Source organism: Bison bison, unplaced genomic scaffold, assembly GCF_000754665.1.
Source record: "Bison bison bison isolate TAMUID 2011002044 unplaced genomic scaffold, Bison_UMD1.0 scf7180017864270, whole genome shotgun sequence".
Taxonomy (NCBI): domain Eukaryota; kingdom Metazoa; phylum Chordata; class Mammalia; order Artiodactyla; family Bovidae; genus Bison; species Bison bison.
In genome coordinates, this window is record NW_011494842.1 from 9,676,485 (window position 1) to 9,695,504 (window position 19,020).

The 19,020-nt window shown below is 51.0% G+C and overlaps 1 protein-coding gene across 1 annotated transcript in view; it reads right to left on the reverse strand.

Annotated features, from left to right (window-relative positions):
* Nucleotides 1-19,020, reverse strand: part of MDGA1 (MAM domain containing glycosylphosphatidylinositol anchor 1) — a 97,458-nt gene that overhangs the window by 61,840 nt on the left and 16,598 nt on the right. The window contains exon 2 of the mRNA XM_010848740.1: nucleotides 1,868-2,007. Coding sequence (XP_010847042.1) covers nucleotides 1,868-2,007 — 140 coding nt within the window. The remainder of the gene's footprint in view (nucleotides 1-1,867; nucleotides 2,008-19,020) is intronic.

A 19,020-nucleotide genomic window follows, 5' to 3' on the forward strand; every position in this document is an offset into this window, starting at 1 on the left:
ATCAGACAGGACTGTGGGAGGTCTTCCATTCCACCCTCAGGAGCCTGAACTGGGTCTGGTAGGTGATGTGGATCCATGTGGGCAGAGGAGTGATGTGAGGTAACAGGTCTGAGTGTGGTGACTCTGGGAACAGGGTGCAGGAATGGGTTGGGGGAGGGGATGGGAGGCCAGTCAGTCTACCGCCATAGTCCAAGGGACAGCACAGAAGGTCTGACCTCAAGGGGTAATGAGGAATAGAAGGAGATCCACTCAAGAGACATAAAAAGATAGGCCTCAGAGCCTGGCTGCAGGTGGAGACTGATATGGGGCTGAGTCAAATATGAGCCCAAGGGATTGAACCTAGGTAGCAGGAAGAACAATGAAACTATAAACAGGAATAGAAAACGGGTGCATGGACACACCGTCACACCCATGAATGACTCTTACATGCGATGCACAAGGGGGACACCCACAGGTGGTCGGTGCAGCCTTAGGGAGAGCTTGCTGCTGCTGCTGCTAAGTCGCTTCAGTCATGTCCGACTCTGTTCGACCCCATAGACGGCAGCCCACCAGGCTCCCCCGTCCCTGGGATCCTTCAGGCAAGAGCACTGGAGTGGGTTGCCATTTCCTTCTCCAATGCATGAAAGTGAAAAGTGAAAGTGAAGTCGCTCAGTTGTGCCTGACTCTTAGCGACCCCATGGGCTGCAGCCTACCAGGCTCCTCCCTCCATGGGATTTTCTAGGCAAGAGTAACTGGAGTGGGGTGCCATTGCCTTCTCTCTCTTAGGGTTAGGCTTTAGAGAGGACCACCCCTAAAGTCACACCTAGACGAGCAGCATCCTGAAGACTGGCAGCATTGCTTTCACTTCCAAACAAATCCTTAAGAAGCAGCAAGCAATGATGATAGTTTCAGACTAAAACCTTTGGGGATTTCTTGTCCATCTGATTGTCTTAAGGTCAAACCTACTAAAGCTGTCCCTGTTCCCAATATTATCCGCCCTCCGCCCCCCCGCAAAAAAGAACTTTGCAATCACTGTGCTTCCTAGGAGCCAACCAAAACCTTTTCTGCTGCTTTTAAAGGTCACAGCAGCTCACTAGCAAATTCCACCGTCCCTTCAGCCCATCCTCCTACCTCTTCCGTCAGCTTTCAGTGATAACCAGCCAACACTTCCTGCCTGAACCATACAGTGGGTCTGGGACAAAATTCACACCTGGCTTTTCCAGATACCCATCTTCTGTGGGGTTTGCATACTGGAAACCTCCTGAAGTAGTGGTTGTATTATGTGTTTTTTGTTTGCTTGTTGTTGTTGTTTGCTTGCAATTGCGTTATATGTTGTTGGTAACTCCTGGGTCCCTCAATTGAAAGAGAAAGAGTGCTAAGCCATAGAGAACACTGGTTCTGGGTTCAAATTCTGCTTCCGCCCTCACAAGTGCTGGGTGACCTTGGGAGTTTACCCAACCTCTCTGATCCTTGATTTCCTTATCTTAAAATGGAGGCCCTAATGCCTTCCTCACAGCCTGGCTGTGAGGTTTCAAGGAGGAAACACTGGAGAAAGTACCTAGCACAGTGCTTGGCACACGGTCTGACTTCACACAGTGGCTGAAGGTTTATCTGCAGGAGTATTTGCTCAGCAGGTACAGGGAATGGAGTGGGATGGAACAGCTGACATTCAGTTGTCAGTGTTTCCAGGTGAGTAAGCCCATGGTCTAGCCCTTCCCCACAGAGTCTATTTTCCAGCCATTTCCCCAGCCCCAGGCTCCTGTCTTCTGCTGACCTGCTACCATCTGCCTCCAGTCTCAGGTCCCACTGTCTCTTCTGATTCTGGAGTTGGGTGGGGAGTGAGGAGGCAAGGGCAGGGGGACACCCACAAGCCAGGGCGGGGGCTTACCTGGGGCCGAGGATGCCCAGTGACGAGGCACTGCAGCACGAGGGTGTCCCCCTCCCGGATGGTGTAGACGCGCTCGCTGATGTTGTCCTCTTTCACCACACACGCCTGGCCCGCATGCATGATCTGAGCCTGGGCTGGAGCTGGCGGGAGACGGGGAGGTTTAGGTAGGAGACTCGGAGGCCAGAGGAGGTCTAAGGCTCCCTCCTGAGTGTGTCACCCAGAACTCCCCACCATATCCCTCAGAGGCCTCATCCCGTTGAGCTCCTCCTGGGGCCCCTAGGCCAGAACCAGAAGGGTCAAGGACTCAGGAAAGGGGCAATTCCTCCCCATCCCACTGCTCTTGCAAGAGATCTGTGCTCTTTGGGGCTTCCCTGGTGGTCCAGTGGCTAAGACTCTATGATCCCAATGCAGGGGACTGGGGTTTGATCCCTGGTCAGGAAACTGATCCCCCATGCCACAGCTAAGAGTTCACGTGCTGCAATGAAGATGGAAGATCCTGTGTGCTGCAACTAAGACCCGGCGCAGTCAACAAATTACAATATTTTAAAAAAGAGAGAGAGAGGTGCTTTTCAACGAGCCAAGGATTGTGAGGAGGCTTGGTAATCTGTGCAAATTGGTTATCACTCAATGAGCATCATGTCTTAGACCCCAGTCGTGGAGGCTGCTCTCCACATCTGGCAGGTGCCTCCATTCCCAGCTTTGGTGTCCGCTGAGAGGCACGAAGAGCTCACCTGCCCCAAGGAATTGCCTTCAGACAGTGAGCACTGCCTGGACCAAACATGCCTAGGAGGTCACCCCTTGCCCAACACCCCCCCCGACACACACACACACATACACACCAGTGGCCTGATGGACATGATGCAAAGGCCCAGCTGTGTTGCCTCAAGTGGGGTGACTATGGTTCTGTTCATGCTCCAGAGCCCTTCTGCCCCCACCCCTGGGGACTGGCTGAGACTAAGTCAACAAAACCTCATTGTCACCCAGCTGTTTCTCTAGTTCTCTTTCAATTTGTCCTGGGAGCACTTTCTCAGAAAATCACTTGCCTGAACTCACTCCCACCAACCACTCCAGGCTCAGGTCAGGTTTTAGTGAACCTGACCAAGATATCCCCCAGCCCCACAGACTGCACATCACTCCCCTCACCCAAGGCCTGTTATCGTTCCCTCATTACTCGTGGAACCTATGCCAGCCCCCTCTCCAAGGGATAGAAGTCTTCACTGGGGGACCTGGAAGTTCTCCTAAGACTACATGTCCTCCTTGACCCTCTCACAATGCCTGGGGGCTGGGGTCTGGCCAGGGCTGGGGGACCAAAGCTAGAATATGGTTGGGGGACCAAAGGGAAAATAATGGGACCGGAGAAGTTCACAGCCCTCCTTTGGTGTCTTAACCCCACTGTCCTGAAAGCAAACCAGCCCCCAGCCCACCAGTACTTGGGCTCTGGGAAAGAGGGTAAGACCTCAAGTTCAAACATGTCTGCTCACAGATGAGGGTGGACGAGGTGGAGGTAGGAGAGCTAATCCAGGGTTTGAGGAACACAATAGGGTGAAAACTTGAGCCCTTGCCCCAAAGAGGCGCAGGGAGATAAAACCTGTTCATACAATGTGTAACGTCCTCCAGCAAGCATTCCATGATTGACCTACATCCTCCCCGCTTCTGCATCCATCACTTTTCCAGCACAGCAACAAAGCATCAATCTGTGTGACTATCAAACTCAGGATTCTCATCTTTCTGCCTGCCCCACCGTGAGCTTACATTGGTATCCCCAGCCTTGAATACAGCAGGTACTCAGTGAACACTGAATGAATGAATGTATAGGAATATTCCACGGTGAAGGTGTTAAGCATTGTAAAAGAGGTAAAGAAATCCCTAGGAGGTCAGGGGAGAAAGATATCACTGCTGGAGGAAGAATCACAGAAGACTGTGGAAGAGGTAGCTTTTGAACCAGTCCTCAAGGAATAGGGGGACTTCCTGCAGGTTGACAGGGCAGTCTAATATTCCATATTATCCAGGGTAAAACACTAGTGACCTCTGGACCTTCATTTTCTCATCTCTAAGATGAGAGAATGCTACCAACCCTGACAACTCACAAGGGTGGAAATGATGATACGTGCATGCTAAGTTGCCTCAGTCGTGTCCGACTCTTTGCGACCCTGTGGACTGCAGCCAGGCTCTTCTGCCCATGGAATTCTCCAAGCAAGAATACTGGAGCGGGTTGCCATGCCCTCCTCCAGGGGGTCTTCCTGACCCAGGGATCAAACCCACATCTCTTACATCTCCTGCACTGGCAGGTGGGTTCTTTACCACCAGCTTCACCTGGGAAGCCCTCAGGAGTGATGATAACACAGGATAAATGAGAAGTGCTTAGTAGAACTCTTATGTGTTTTTACTGTTGTCACAAGTAGTACCTTAATTAACAGAGTCTCTCCGACCAACAGTGACAGGACAGTCATGAACTAATGACAGAGATAGGTCCACAGAGGCAGCCTGGCCACAGGTCAAGTAGCTAGCAGAGGGCGGGGGCAGGGGAGGGGTGCAACCACTGGGAGTGATGTAGGTTGGGTTTAACCACGAGAGTCTCTGCAAATAGCAGCAGGTTCTGCAAACAGTGGCAGCTGCCACCAACCCAGGGTCTGAGTGTCCAGTCTGGCTGCCCCGGAGCAATGAACCTAGGCTGTGTGACCTGGGGCAAGTCAGACCTCAGGGACCTCAGTTTCCCCACCTGTAGGAGGTGCGTGTACTAGATAACTTCTGACATCTTTTTTCAAGTCACACTTTCTATGAATTTTATCAATAGCACGTAGTCCCTATGTAAGGTGCCCCCTGGAATCTGGGGAACAAGTCTGAAACTGTCACCCCCTGAAATGGAAATGCATCAGAAGAGATAGCCATCTGTGGCCAAGGTCCTCAGGAAATCTCATCAGGAAACAACCCACCAATGTATGATGTGTGTGCCAGTTGCTGGTAAGACCAGAGGCTGCCTGAATGTCTGCAAGCGGCTTGGGGTGCCTCTCAACAAGGAAGACATCAATTTAACAGGCTCCAGTGGAAGATAAGCTGTAATCTTGGACAACGTGGCTTGCCCATAGCCAGGCAGTGTTGTAATGACAGATGCTTTGGTGACTGATAAGGAATTCTGAAAGTGAGTTAGAGAGCTGAACTTTCTCAGGGCCTGGACAGCACAAGCTGGGAAAGATGGGGCCTGACCCGCAGACACAAGGCTTCTGACTACCTGACAGGTTCGCTTCCTCATTGGCCATGGGGCTATAAGTTGGCATCATGGATGATGACATCATTAAGATTACCCAACTTCCTTTAATGACATTAACCACTAAGACTATCCAACTCTCAAATGGTAGAACCTCTTTGGAAGAGATTTTGGCAGCACCTACACAGGCTAAAGACTGCTGCAGAAGCTGAAGCTCCAATACTTTGGCCACCTGATACAAAGAGCCAACTCATTGGAAAAGACCCTCATGCTGGGAAAGACTGAGGGTGAGAGGAGAAGGGGGTGACAGAGGATGAGATGGTTGGATGGCATCACCAACTCAGTGACATGAGTCTGAGCCAGCTTTGGGAGATAGTGAAGGACAGGGAAGCCCGGTGTGCTGCCATTCATGGTGTTGCAATGAGTCAGATACAACAGAGCAACTGAACAAACAAAACTCAGGTTAAACAAGTATATACCCCATGACACAGGAATCCCATTTCTGGGTATGTACCCAATAGAAATTAGTACCTGTGACAACCAAAAAATAGGTCCAAGAATATTCACAACAGCTTTATTTATTACAAGTAAAAACAAGAAACAACCCCCATGTCCATCAAGAGCAACAAGGGTAAATTAATTCTCACATATTCATACAATGGTATATTACACAGAAGTGAAAAAAGAATTATGGGTAGACACAACAATGCTGTTGAATCTCATAGCACAATTTGAGTGAAAAGAACTCAGACATAAAAGAGGAAACAGTGTATGGTTTCATCTATTTGAAATTCAGAACTAAAAAAAAACAATCTTAGAGTAACAGAGGTCTAAGCCATGGTTGCCCTTGGGTGGAGGTGAGGGATTATTTACTAAGAAGTTACAAGAGAAGCTTCTGGGGAGGAGATGGGATCCCATCGAATGAGACGGAAATATCCATAGTCCTAATCTGAGTGGCTATTATAAGGGTGGATGCACATGTAAAAAGGCACCAAGGTATTTGCTTAAGATTTTACTGTATCACTTTTATTAGATAAAGACAGAGCATCCACCCACCTCCCTTTGATGACATTGTCCACTGAGGTTATCCAGCTTCCTCAATCACCCTCTCCCTTTATTCTAAGTCCTTCTTGATGAGCCACTTCCCATGACCGACTTCTTCCCAGTATAGATGTTCCTTCTGGAGCAAGTGTTGGCTAGTTGCAAGGCACCCAGGAGCCTTGGGCTTCCCAGGTGGCGCTAGTGGTAAAGAACCAAATGCCAATGCAGGAGACATCAGAGACATGGGTTCCATCCCTGGGTCAGGAAGGTCCCCTGGAGGAGGAAATGACAACCCACTCCAGTATTCTTGCCTGGAGAACCCCATGGGCAGAGGAACCTGGCAGGCTGTAGTCTATGGGGGTCACAAAGCACAGGACACGGCTGAAGCGACTTAGCACATGCACACACATAGGCCCCCTTGGCCTAGGCATTCCAATTTGCCCATCACCCCCACTGTTTCATTAACGTGAGTCAGCCCCCCCAACTCCTCTTACCCCCAGGATGGCTAGAACTATGTTTCTGATCCTAAACCAACAGAGATCCCACCAAGTTATAGTCCCCCCCAAAAGGGGTTGTGTCCCACTGAGTCTCAGCCTCTCACTCCACACACCCCCAGAAGGCACTGCCAGCAAACAGCATCTTCTCATTCCAAAAGCAACCAGGCCAGGGCCTGAGTCAAGAGGCACTGTGACATAATCCCTTCATTCAGTCTATCGAACGACAAATGCTTCCAGCCAGCCGCTGCGCTGGGTGCTCAAGAGACTGTCATGAAAAGCAAACAAGGACCAGCTCTGAAAGAGCACTCTTGGGGAGACGGACGGCAAAGAAGGAAACAGAAATGAACAGGATGGTTTCAGAGTGTGGTTATTGCTAGGATGACCCTGAAGCGGGGGGCGGGGTGGGGGGGTCGTGACAAGAGAAACTGGGCGGAGGAGGGGTCTGCTGGAGAGACATGGAAAGAGCAGACAATCTGGGGCTCATTTCTGGCTCTGCTACCCTCTAGCTGGGTGACACCGGGCAAGTTACTTCACCTCTCTGAGCCTCAGTCTCAGGAGCAAGAGATGGGAACAATAATGCCTTCTCCCAGGGCTGGTGTGAGACTTAAATACAATGTATGTAAAATACCTGACCAAACAGTATGTGTTTCTTTCTTTTTTTTTTTTTTAGTGCAACTGGTCTTAGTTGCAGCACTCAGGATCTTCCATCCTCGCTGTGGCATCCGGGATCTTTAGTTGGAGCATGTGAACTCTTGGTAGTGGCATGTGACTTCTAGTTCCCTGACCAGGGATCAAACCTGGGGCCCCTTCACTGGGAGTGCACAGCCTTAGCCACTGGACCACCAGGGAAATCCCAAACAGTATATGTTCTGTCAAGAAGTGACAGGTCTTGAGATGATTAAACATGACCAAGAGATGGGGACAGGAGACCACCTTCTGTGGCCCACGCTACATCCCAGGGGTGGAGGGACTCGAAGCAGACACTAAACCATTAGGGATGTCTCACAAATTTGTTCCAAATTCATGTTGAGGGCTGTGAAGGACTTTAGAGAGGTCAGAAAACCAGAGGGGAGGAATGGAGCCCTTTTATACACTCAACTTTCAGAAAGACTTTCCGCAAGTTATCCAAGCCTTAGTTTTTCTCATTTGTAAAATGGGGTTGTTGTGGAAAGGAATAAGGAAGTAAATGTAGGTGAAGTGTTTAAAACTGTTTGGTTCACAGAAGCCCCCAAGCATGCCAGCCAGTGTTATTATTCTGTATGTGATCTGCACTCCTCACAAAACGCCATCTCCCCAGGGCCTGCAAGGGCTTTGCATGAAAGGACGTTGTCTTATCTACCACAGATAGTGAGGCCTGATACATTCCTGGGGTCCATTGTATATTTGCAGGCTCCTGGCCTTATTTCTAAGAGCCAGAAAGGGCATTATTTCTAAAGTCCTATTTAGCCTCCTTTGGTAGAGAAGGAGACTGAGGCCTGGAGAAGGGAGCCCTCTTTCCACTCATGGACACAGGCACTAGCAGAGCTGGGGCTCGAACTCAGGCTTTCTGTCTGCTAGCCTGGAACTCAGTTTGCTGCCCTCCATGGACTCCCCTGCTCCCCCCTTGTATCACCCTGTGGGGGACTGGTGGGGAGCCCTTTGCAATGCAGATTCCCAGGCCCTGTGCAGAACCATCAGCCTGACTCTTCAGAGTCCATATTTGTAACAAACTCCCTGGGAATTTCAGAGGTACTGCTGGATTTGTTTTCTCTCTGAGGCCACTTTGGTAGATAGAAACTAGGACAGGATTTTGGAACCATTTCCCTGCTTTTGGTCTAGGAGACTTTTGCTACAATATTTCACTCTTCTAAGTTTTATCAGCAAATCCCCCCAGGAAAAGAAAATACCTTGTCTCCCAACCTGGGTGTCACACGAGGCTCACAGAGCCCATCACCAGATAAGGATGCTGTGCCTTCTCTCTCCCTCTGAGTTGCAGCACAAAAGAGCACATACTCTTAAAGGCTCTGAAAAGGCCTGCAGTAAACACAGTGGCTGAGTGGTATAAAGAACCTGCCTGCAACGCAGGAGCTGCAGGAGATGCGGGTTCGATTCCTGGGTCTGGAAGATCCCCCGGAGGAGGGCATAACAACCCATTCCAGTATTCTTGCCTGGAGAATCCCATGGACAGAGGAGGCTGGCGGGCTACAGTCCACAGGGTCGCCAAATCGGACCCAACTGAAGCGACTGAGCACACAGGCACACATGCAAACACATCCACATAACTTGGTTTATTCCAGTGCTTTCCATTTGACCATAAAGCCCTTTCTTCACAGAGTATAATGGCTACGGAGTCAAGGAACATGCCCCTCCCCAGGCCCTTGGCTGAGAAGAGCCAAGTAGCATGAGGGCTGTCACCAATGGGGCCACGGGGTAAGGAGGACCGCTGAGCAGAAATGGCAAGTCCCTGGCAGGTGCTTCCAGCTCACTCCTTCCTTCCTCCAAAAGCATCACCCCAAGTCACAGGTGCAGTAGGGACTGACAGCACCAGGAGGCCCAGCAAGGAAGCCACCAATTCTCAAGGACTCATTTCACGGCAAATTCCAACTTGCCCCCTGGGCTCCTGAAGAGAATTCTCACTGCAACCTGGAAGGGGAATTTCATCAAAGATCCCCATCCCCCATGGGAGAATTTTCTCCCTGGATGTTAGCCAAGGGGGTCGGGGGTAGGGGGGGGCGGTGGGCAGATGCTGGCCAAGTGCAGGAGGAGTCAACAGCAGGATGGGGGGCCAAACAAGGCTGACAGACAGCAGTGGGAATGAAACCCCTTGATTAAAAGCCCCATCCATCGCTTTCCTTCAGCTTTCCTCGCCATCCTAAGTTTTATTTATTTATTCTTCCCAAACTTTAAACTGTTTATTTTGTATTGGGGTATAGCTGATTAACTGGAGAAGGAAATGGCAACCCACTCCAGTACTCTTGCCTGGAAAATCCCATGGATGGAGGAGCCTGGTGGGCTGCAGTCCATGGGGTCGTGAAGAGTCGGACACGACTGAGTGACTTCACTTTCACTTTTCACTTTCATGATTGGAGAAGGAAATGGCAACCCACTCCAGTGTTCTTGCCTGGAGAATCCCAGGGACGGGGGAGCCTGGTGGGCTGCAGTCCATGGGGTCGCACAGAGTCGGACACGACTGAAGTGACTTAGCAGCAGCAGCAGCAGCAGCACAGCCGATTAACAGTGCTGTGTTAACAGTTTCAGGTGAACAGTGAAGGGACTCAGCCATACGTACACATGTATCCATTCTCCCCCAAACCCCTCTCCCATCCAGGCTGGCACATAACGTTGAGCAGAGTTCCATGTGCTATACAATAGGTCTCTGTGTAAATAAAAAATATTTACCCATTTTAAATATAGCAGTGTGTACATGATCTTCCCAAAGTCCCTAACTATCCCTTTTCCCCCAGCAACCAGAAGTTCATTTTCTACTGAGTGGAGTAACTCAGAGAAGGAAAAATATCATATGACATCCCTTATATGTGGAATCTAAATATATATATATATATATATATATATACATACATACACACACACACACACACACACACACACACACAAATGAACTTACCCATCCTAAATTTTAAAAGGTTAATCATGACGGAGTGGGAGCTGGTGTCCTATTCCCTACTCCTGATTTTCATGGAGAGTGTGTCTGCAGGCTGAAGGAAACTTCCAAACAGAGCACAGTGAGGGGAGGACAAGGAGAGAAAAGAAGTGGGAGCCACAGACTTCCCCACCTGAAGCTGGTTCCATCCGCCCCAGTTACTGGCTGGCAGGGCAAGTACCACCACCCTAACCACCTCTCAGATGCATCACCGAGTGTTCCAGGCCAGGCGATATGGAAACAGAATCTGTGCTCTGGTCCTGCCTTCTATCAGATCGTCATTCAACAAACCCTCATAAGTGTGAGGTGCTGAGCTGGGTGCTGGTGAGAGCTCCAACACCCAAATCCTGAACTGGGGAAGTGGACAGTCAAGAAGAGCTGCGATAAAGGCCTGCTGAGAGGCAGACAGGAAGCATGGAGGGAAGGACTGCTGTGGGCTGGGGCTATGTCTCAGGTGTCCCCCCATCACCATCAAATAACAATAACATCATAACATACACATAATAAGTTACTCTGGGCCAGCACTGTACTGAGTGTTTTATATCTAATTGTTTACTGCTCATAACAAGCCTATTATTGTTCCCATTAATCAGATGAGGAAGCTGAGCCTTAGCAAGGGTAAGTAACTTGCCCAAGGGCACCCTGCTGAGTCCATCGGACTCTCTGACATTTGTGCTAAGCCCTCCACATCTCCAGTTTCCAAGTGCCTGACACAGACCTGAGGACAGAGTCTCCATGTCACTGGGTGGGCTTGTCCCAGGGCGCATCCTTAGAAACTCTTCCTCCTTCATCCTCCCAGCTCCTGGTACCCACATGTTTATTGATCCCTTTTTGTACATAATGCAAATGGACACTTAATAATTTAGCAGAGTTAACAGTGCTGAAATATTAACAGGCTTTTCCCTTTTAATTAGCTGCTCCGAGAATGGCGGCCGGGGTCTGAAATGAGACTCTCAGGGTAGGCGCTTGGCTGGCTCCGCCTGGGCCTTGTGATGCTACGTGATGCCACGCACCTCTCCCATGGACCACGGGCCATAGAACAAGGACCTCTCAGGGAAATTAACCTTTCTGTGCACTCCACACTGAGGGTTCACCCTGCTCTCTGCACAGACCTGTATGCAGAGCTGGCCAAAGCCTGGCCTCTGGGCCACAGGCCTGGGGCCAGGCCAGCTGGTTTCTCAGGAGTGCTGGGGTCTAGGGGAGGCTCCAATTCCATGCTGGGAAAACCAGTTTGAAGCAGTACCATCTCCTCTGGCCTCACCTCAGTGCCTGTCATCTTGAAGGGAAGCATCATCTCCCCGGCCCTATCCACTGCTGGTCACTCCCCCAGGGCATTAGACATCAGTCCAGGATGCTTTCCTCTCCATCTTCCTTCTTGCTCCCTGGCCTCCCAACCCTTCAAACACACACACATCGCCTGTTCATCTGCACTGATTCCTGGATCCCTTCTGTAACATTTCCTGAGCACCTACTGTCCTGCCCTCAGCTCTGGGATGTAGAGCCAATCAGGCACGGACCCCTCCCCAAAGAACCTCTGCCCCCCGCTTGCTGCAGACTCTATTAAAGTCTGCTCTCAGCAACTGGGCTTTTTTGCTTATCAAAACCAAATCCACGTTCAGCCGACCTCCCCTTTGGCTACAAAAATCCCTCCCCAACCCGACTGTATGTATCTCTGACCTCCGGGTCCAAGAGCACGATCACTGAGTGAAGAAAGGCAGCCACAGCTGAAAGATCAGGGCACAGGCTGCCAGCCTATCACTACGACGGAGCGTGAAGACAAGCGCTGCTCTCACAGTCAGAGGCAGGGCCTGCTATGGCTTGCAGAGTCCGCTATGATGCATAAGGCCTGGATCTATTTTCAAGACCTGATGCTGTCTGCAGAGCTTGCTGCTTCTGGCAGAGCCTGGTGCTCCTGACAACACTCCTCTGCTGAAAGTGGTGGGCAGTCCAGCCACATCCCCATCCCTTGGAAGGTCTGGCACCACTGCACCTACATCCTGGCTCCATCAGAAGGCACACAGGTTTTGAGAGTGTCGGGCTCTGCTCAGAGTCTTCACCGAGTATCAATGGAAGTCTAGTCTGCACAAAACTAATGAACTCTGGATGTCAGGACAGGCCACTGGGAAAGCCCTCTAAGTGAGGGCTCTGAGATCCCCTGGGGGAACTATAAAAAGACGTTCTCTCTGTGGGCAGGGAGATCAATTCTCAACAACAAGGTGCCCTAGGGCAGTTCTGGGCTTCCCAGGTGTGAAGAACCTGCCTGCCAATGCAGGAGATGTAAGAGATGTAGGTTCGATCCCTGGATCAGGAAGATCCCCTGGAGGAGGGCATGGCAACACACTCCAGTATTGTTGCCTGGGAAGTCCCATGGACAGAAGAGCTGGCAGGCTATAGTCCATGGGGTCGCACAGAGCTGGACACGACTGAAGAGAGTGAACACGGCACAGCACACAGGGCAATTCTACCCAGTGTAGGCAGGACACTCAGGGAAGAGAGGGCAGAAAGGCCCACACTACAAGTCAGGCGTTGCTTGAGCCAAGGCTGTAAGTGCGAGTCTGAGGGGCTGCCCACAGCCTTGGGCAAGTTATTTAACTTCTCGAAGCCTCAGTCCCTTCATCTGAAATATGGGGATAACACTATATCTCAGCTCTGGCAGAAGTAACTTCTAGGTTGTGAGGATTAAACAAGACAATGTGGATACAGAGCATAACCACCGGTATCTAGTAACTGCTCAATAAATTTCAGTTCCCTTTCCATTTGATCATAGGGCCTGGGACCCTGTTCCAAGGGCCTGCAAGAGGAAAATGTAAAACTGAATGAAGAGTGGGGGGATGCCAAGAGCCATAATCCTGACAGACCAGAATATCAATGTGGACTGAGGACTTCCCTGGTGGTGCAGGGGATAAGAATCCGCCTGCCACTGCAGAGGACACGGGTTTGATCCCTGGTCTGGGAAGATTCTACGTGCCCAGGAGAAACTAAGCCTGCACACCACAGCTACTGAGCCTGTGTGCCTAGAGCCTGTGCTTCACAACAAGAGGAGTCACTGAATGAGAAGCCCATGTACCACAACCAAGAGCAGCCCACGGTCGTCGCACCTAGAGAAGACCCATGCAAAGCAACGAAGATCAAGTGCAGCCAAAAATGAATAAAATTATATTTTAAAAACGTGGACTGAAAGAGGTGATCACTGGGAGGAAGGCTCTCCCCAGGAGGATGGCGAGAAAGAGAGGCTACCACCCAACAGGGTAGAGGATGGTTTCAGGCCTCAGGACCTGAGCTTGACCAGCCCAGGGACATGGGACCAGTGGACATGGTGTTTCTTCAGGGGTCTCACTATTCAACGCCACCAAGGCTTGCAGTCCTGGAGACCCCATCACTGCAGTTCACTTGGCCTTGGGTCCTGGCACTGGGCCAAATTCTGGATATGACCACATTCCCACCTGACAAAACAAAGCTCTTGAACTGATTCCATGGGAGAGGCAGGGCTGGCGTAGACACAGGGGTTCTCCTTCAGGCTGTTGCAATAATTGCTGTGTGACCTGGGGCAAATCATTTAACTCTGTAGTCTCCAGCCCCAGCTTCCTGCCTGTAAAATGGGCATAAGAATCCTCCCTATTGGAAGTATTAAATACAATAAGAATGGAATCCACCAAGCACAGCACAGGTTGCCAGCACATGCTCTAGATGTACAGTGAGAAGGGAGCAGAGTAAAACCAAACTCATACCTCTGAGTGTGTCCACCATCAGAAGGTCCCCCTAGTCTGAGAGCTGCAGCTTCAGTCGTGGAGCCTGACAGGCCCCTGAGTGACCCTGTTCATTGGAGCCTGAGGCTCAGTCACCAGGGCTCTAGCATACCTGTGACCAGTACTAGGGACACATTCTGGACCAGCACATCCTGGGTGGGACCAGAGACGCACTGCCAGGTCCAGGCTCCCAAACCAGAACGCAGAGCCTGGGCCGCCCCTGGGTCAGGGTATGGAGGGAGCGGCAGCTCTGCTAAAGCAAAGAACCCCCAAAGCCCCCTCTGACCCAAAAAGCCCAGTGGCTTCCTCCCACCCCGCGAGCTGAGACCCAAGTCTGAAGCACAGGGCATGGCCTGCAGCCTGACACAGGCCTGGCTGTGGGAGCCGAGGGAGACAAGGGGGCTTGAGGCAGTGGACGGGGGCTGAAGTTGTCATCTGAGGCCCTGGAAGCTCAGAAAGGACGGGATGGTGGCGAGTGGAAACAAGTTCTTTCCAAACAACCTGCAAGAACAGGCTGGAAGCTCCACTCCAGCACTTGGCGTGACTAAACCCCCCAATTCACCATAGAAAACAGAAGCCAATGATATTAGATGCATCGCGTCTTATTAAGTGAGATGACATATCAGAAAGTGCCAGGTAAACTGTAAAGTTCTGTGCAGATCAGGTCTTATTATTATTAGGTGTTGAAAAGGCCCAAAGAAGCAGGCCATAAGGCACCTATGACACCAGTGAAAATAAATTAAAATGATAAAATCCACTATGGCTGGCCTCTGCACAAGCCCGGCTCAAACTTTTTGTAACACAGCCTGGCAGTGCAAAAGGAGAATCGTAAAACTGTTCCTATCTTATGACCTATTAGACAATCTCACTTTGGGGAATAGGCCCCAAGGAAATAATTCAAAAGGAAAAAGTAATTCACATAAGGATATTCACGGCAGAGCTCTTTAGAAGAAGAAGAAATTGGCATCTGCCCAAACGCCCAGCACTGGAGAAACAGTGACCAAACTCCAGCACATCAATGCAGGGGGTGCCCTGTGGCCATTAAGCTGACAGGTCTGAGGGCTCAGTCAATACCAGGAGACGTGTGCAGGAGATAAAGTCGTCCAAGAGTGCAGAGTGGACCGCTGTTTACTGCTATGTAAAAATATATTGACAGGAATGGGCAGGGAATTTAGAATGAATGGCTCATGTTTGATAGTCATTGGATTCCTTTTCTTTTCCTATGAAGTTGTTTAAGTGGATAATAATAACAGTAACAACTCTGAACACAAAATCAATCTTGCAGCTCGAGAGCAGGTGGGGCGTTAGACCCCAGGACAGGAGGGCAGGGGAGGGAAAGACAGCGTTTCTGGACAGCTTACCATCTCCACTCTGCTGGGGGTAGCACTCTGAGCCCCACCCACCCACCCCAGGCCACTGTGGGTTCCTGGGCATCATCCTACCCGGCTTTGGGGTGAAATTATGGGTGTCACAACCTGACAGCTTGAAACCTCTTCATGCAGCCCTTGCAAAGTTCCTCTGGGCTTGATCTTCACCCCAGCTCAGGAGGAGGGAGGAGGATTAGCTCTAAAGGCTTAAAAACCACGGAGCAGAGATGTAAGGGCCTGATCAACTTTATGCCTCTCTCCACATCCGATGACATCAGGGGACAGCACTTAGTGCCCCTCAGCAACCCCAAGGCCTGGGAGCCAATCCTCACCCCCATCTTGAAAACACACCATCAGCCAGAAACCTGAGACTCAGGGCTACCGTGGTGGTCCAGTGGCAAGACTCTATGCTCCCAGTGGAGGGGCCCCAGTTTGATCCCTGGTCAGGAGCTAGATCCCACATGCCACAACTAAAGATCCCACATGCCACAGTGAAGACTGAAGATCCTGCCTGCTGCAAATAAGCCCCAGCACAGCCAAATAGGTAAATTTAAAAAAATAAATAAAGTTTAAAAAAAGGAAGAAACCTGGGAGTCATCCCTGACTTCTCTCCTCCCACACCCTGCGTCCAAGCCACCAGCTCAATCTTCAGAACTGATCCTGAACCCAGCCCCTGAAATACCAACCTGGACTGAGCCACCACCACCATCCCCTGCCTGGATTTTTATAACAGAGAGGTTGACTCTGCTTCCTTCCTTGCCTGGTACATCTGTTCTCCACAAGCAGCCAGAGAGATCTCTTTATACTAAGTCTGATCCCATCTCTCCTCTGCTCAAACCCGACCAGGACTCCACTTCAGGTCAAAGCCACAGCATTTTCAGTAGCCTGCTATGCCCCACGTCTGCTCCCACCCACCCCTGTATCTTACTCCCCACTACTGCAGTCACACTGCTCTTTGCTGTTCTTCAAGCAGACCAAGCCCACTTGTGCCTCAGGACCTTTGCACTTGCAGCTGTTACTGGACTGCTCTTCCCTAGATTTCCAGAGCTACCCCATCACTTCCTTCAGCTCTTTTATGAGTGAGGTCTACCCTGACCACCCTTTTTAAGACAGTATTCCTGCCCCCACCGCCATCACTTTCGGTCCCCTTCCCTGCTTTGTGGGTTCTTCATATGACCCGTCAACACTGGCAGATTAGTCACTGTTCATTCTCTTGTGTCCCTTTCAAAGGACAACACCCCTGGGAGGGAAAGCAGGTTAAATTCCTGCTTTAACAATGGGATGAATAATCTTGTTTTTTTTTTTTTCAGGAGTCAATTCCAGAAGCATAAAGTTTGGGAACATATTTTCTTTACATCAGGTATATTTATAAATCAAGAAATATAATACCTCCCCCCCCACCATGCTTAAGTATTCTGATTTTTTTTTTTCTTTCATCACGGAAGGGTTTCTCTCCTTTTTTGGCTAAAATTTTAGAAACCACATAAGTGGCATGCACTGTAGGATCTGATTATAATGCTGAGCCTCTGAACAACTTATAAATGACTTGAAACCCAGTTGGTTGTGGGGGGAAAGTGAAGGACCTGTGGATGGGGGAGGCCAATTGGCCTAAAGTTCAATCACAGCCAGGAACAGAAAAGTCATTGCCATTAGGAGGCTCCTAGGGGCTAAGGACCGGAGAAGGCAATGGCAACCCACTCCAGTACTCTTGCCTGGAAAATCCCATGGATGGAGGAGCCTGGTAGGTTGCAGTCCATGGGGTCGCAAAGAGTCGGACACTACTGAGTGATTTCACTTTCACTTTTCACTTTCATGCATTGGAGAAGGCAATGGCAACCCACTCCAGTGTTCTTGCCTGGAGGATCCCAGGGACGGTGGAGCCTGGTGGGCTGCTGTCTATGGGGTTGCACAGAGTTGGACACGACTGAAGCGACTTAGCAGCAGCAGCAGCAGGGGCTAAGGACAGGGGGAGGGGGAAGCTGCCTTTTAGGAGGAAAGCAAGGTCTGGAATGGGCAGCCATGTGGGTGGCGGTAAAGGTACAAAACACAGCTGTCTCCCAAGGCACAGAGTAGCTCAGAGAGAACATCCTTGCTGTCAACATCCCCGAGAGGGAGATGGGAGGAGGGCTGGAATCCTGCCACTCTTTCTCTAGGGCCAGGGTCTCGCTCCCTCTTTCCCTCAGTGCTGTGTCACATGCCTGTATGTAGAACCGCATGTGTCCCCTCCCTGGTGGCAGATCCGTGACTCACCAAGCAGGCCTGAGCAGGCTGGGACGCTGCAGTCACTCACTTTGCAGGGCCTCCTCTGAACAGCCCAGGCACTGGGCTCAGAGTGGCTTTCCACACCTTTCCCCATTTCCTCTTCACCGCAGCCCCCTGAGGTGCATGCTATCATCCTCATTGGCTTGTGCATGGGGGAAACTGAGGTGCTGTGTATAACTGCTGTGCCCAAGACCACACAGCCAGTGAGTGGTTGAGGCTGGACTTGAACCCAGTTCTACTGCAGAACCCTCTGCTATAAGCCTTCATGCCACACTGCGTCCCTACACTCCTACCTGAGCGAGCGAGATGATTATTCATCGACTTTGATATATTTAGTTGCATGCTTCTGAAATTAGACCTTGGTGGTGTCAGGAAGCCTGGCGAGTCATGTGCGACAGCTGACCTCAGAGCAGCGAGTCACTGACACCTCGGTGTGAAGAACTTCTCCACTTACTCTCCTCCCTGGGGCACTGAGGAATGAGGGAAAGAGACAGTGGAGGGTAGGGGTTGCGGGGGAGGCGGGGAACTGCAGGACCACTTGGCTGACCCTTCCCAGAATCCTCCTCTCTGGTTGCCATGGAGCCACCTCTGCAGAGGCCTGGACCCTGGTGGGGATGAGAAGGCAAGGTGCAGTGAAAGAAAGTGATTCAGAAGAAAGAAAGCTAGCCTGTTTGTGGAGTCCCATGGAAAAGCTGGGCAGGGGCAGTGGGGGGGAGCGCTGCAGAGACATCAGTCCTGAGGCCCTCAGTCATTAGGGCCACCCTCAGGAGGAAAGGAGACATCGTTCCCAGGAGAAACTGAAAACGCTGAGCAGGGATGGGTGAGGGAGGCGGCAGAAGAGTCCGCAAGATTGAGGAGAATGAGGGGCAGGAGGAAGCTGGGACCCTGCAAAAACTGGGTGCTTGCCAGTGCCCAGCAAGTAGTTGGTACTTAATAAATGTCAGCCAGAGCTATTGTTATCACAGGTGCTCAAAAGAGACTTCCTAGGTTGGGAAGTAGACCAGTGAGCTCCAGTCTACTCAGTCCAGGAATGAAACGTGAACACTGCTCAGGGCTCCCACAGTGAGGGGCTCTCCGCCCTGCCAGGGAACTCTCCAAGGTGCCAGCTCCCTTCTGAGCCTGAGCAGTTCTGTTCCTAGGAGGATGGCTGGGGAGGGCTTTAGGAGAATAAGAGTCCCCACCCCACCCCACCCTCCACAGTTCAACCCAGCTGGGGCCACTGGGTCCATGCGCCCAGCCCAGCCCCCACCCTGGCACAGGCACAGCGGGTGAGCGCACGCCTGGCACAGGCCCCAGTGCCTGGGAGAGAGGCTCCAAGCTGGCGGCTTTGTATTTTGTGAAAATCGAATCCACAACTGAGCTCTCCAGCCGAGCAGGGCCTGCTGGGAAGGCTGG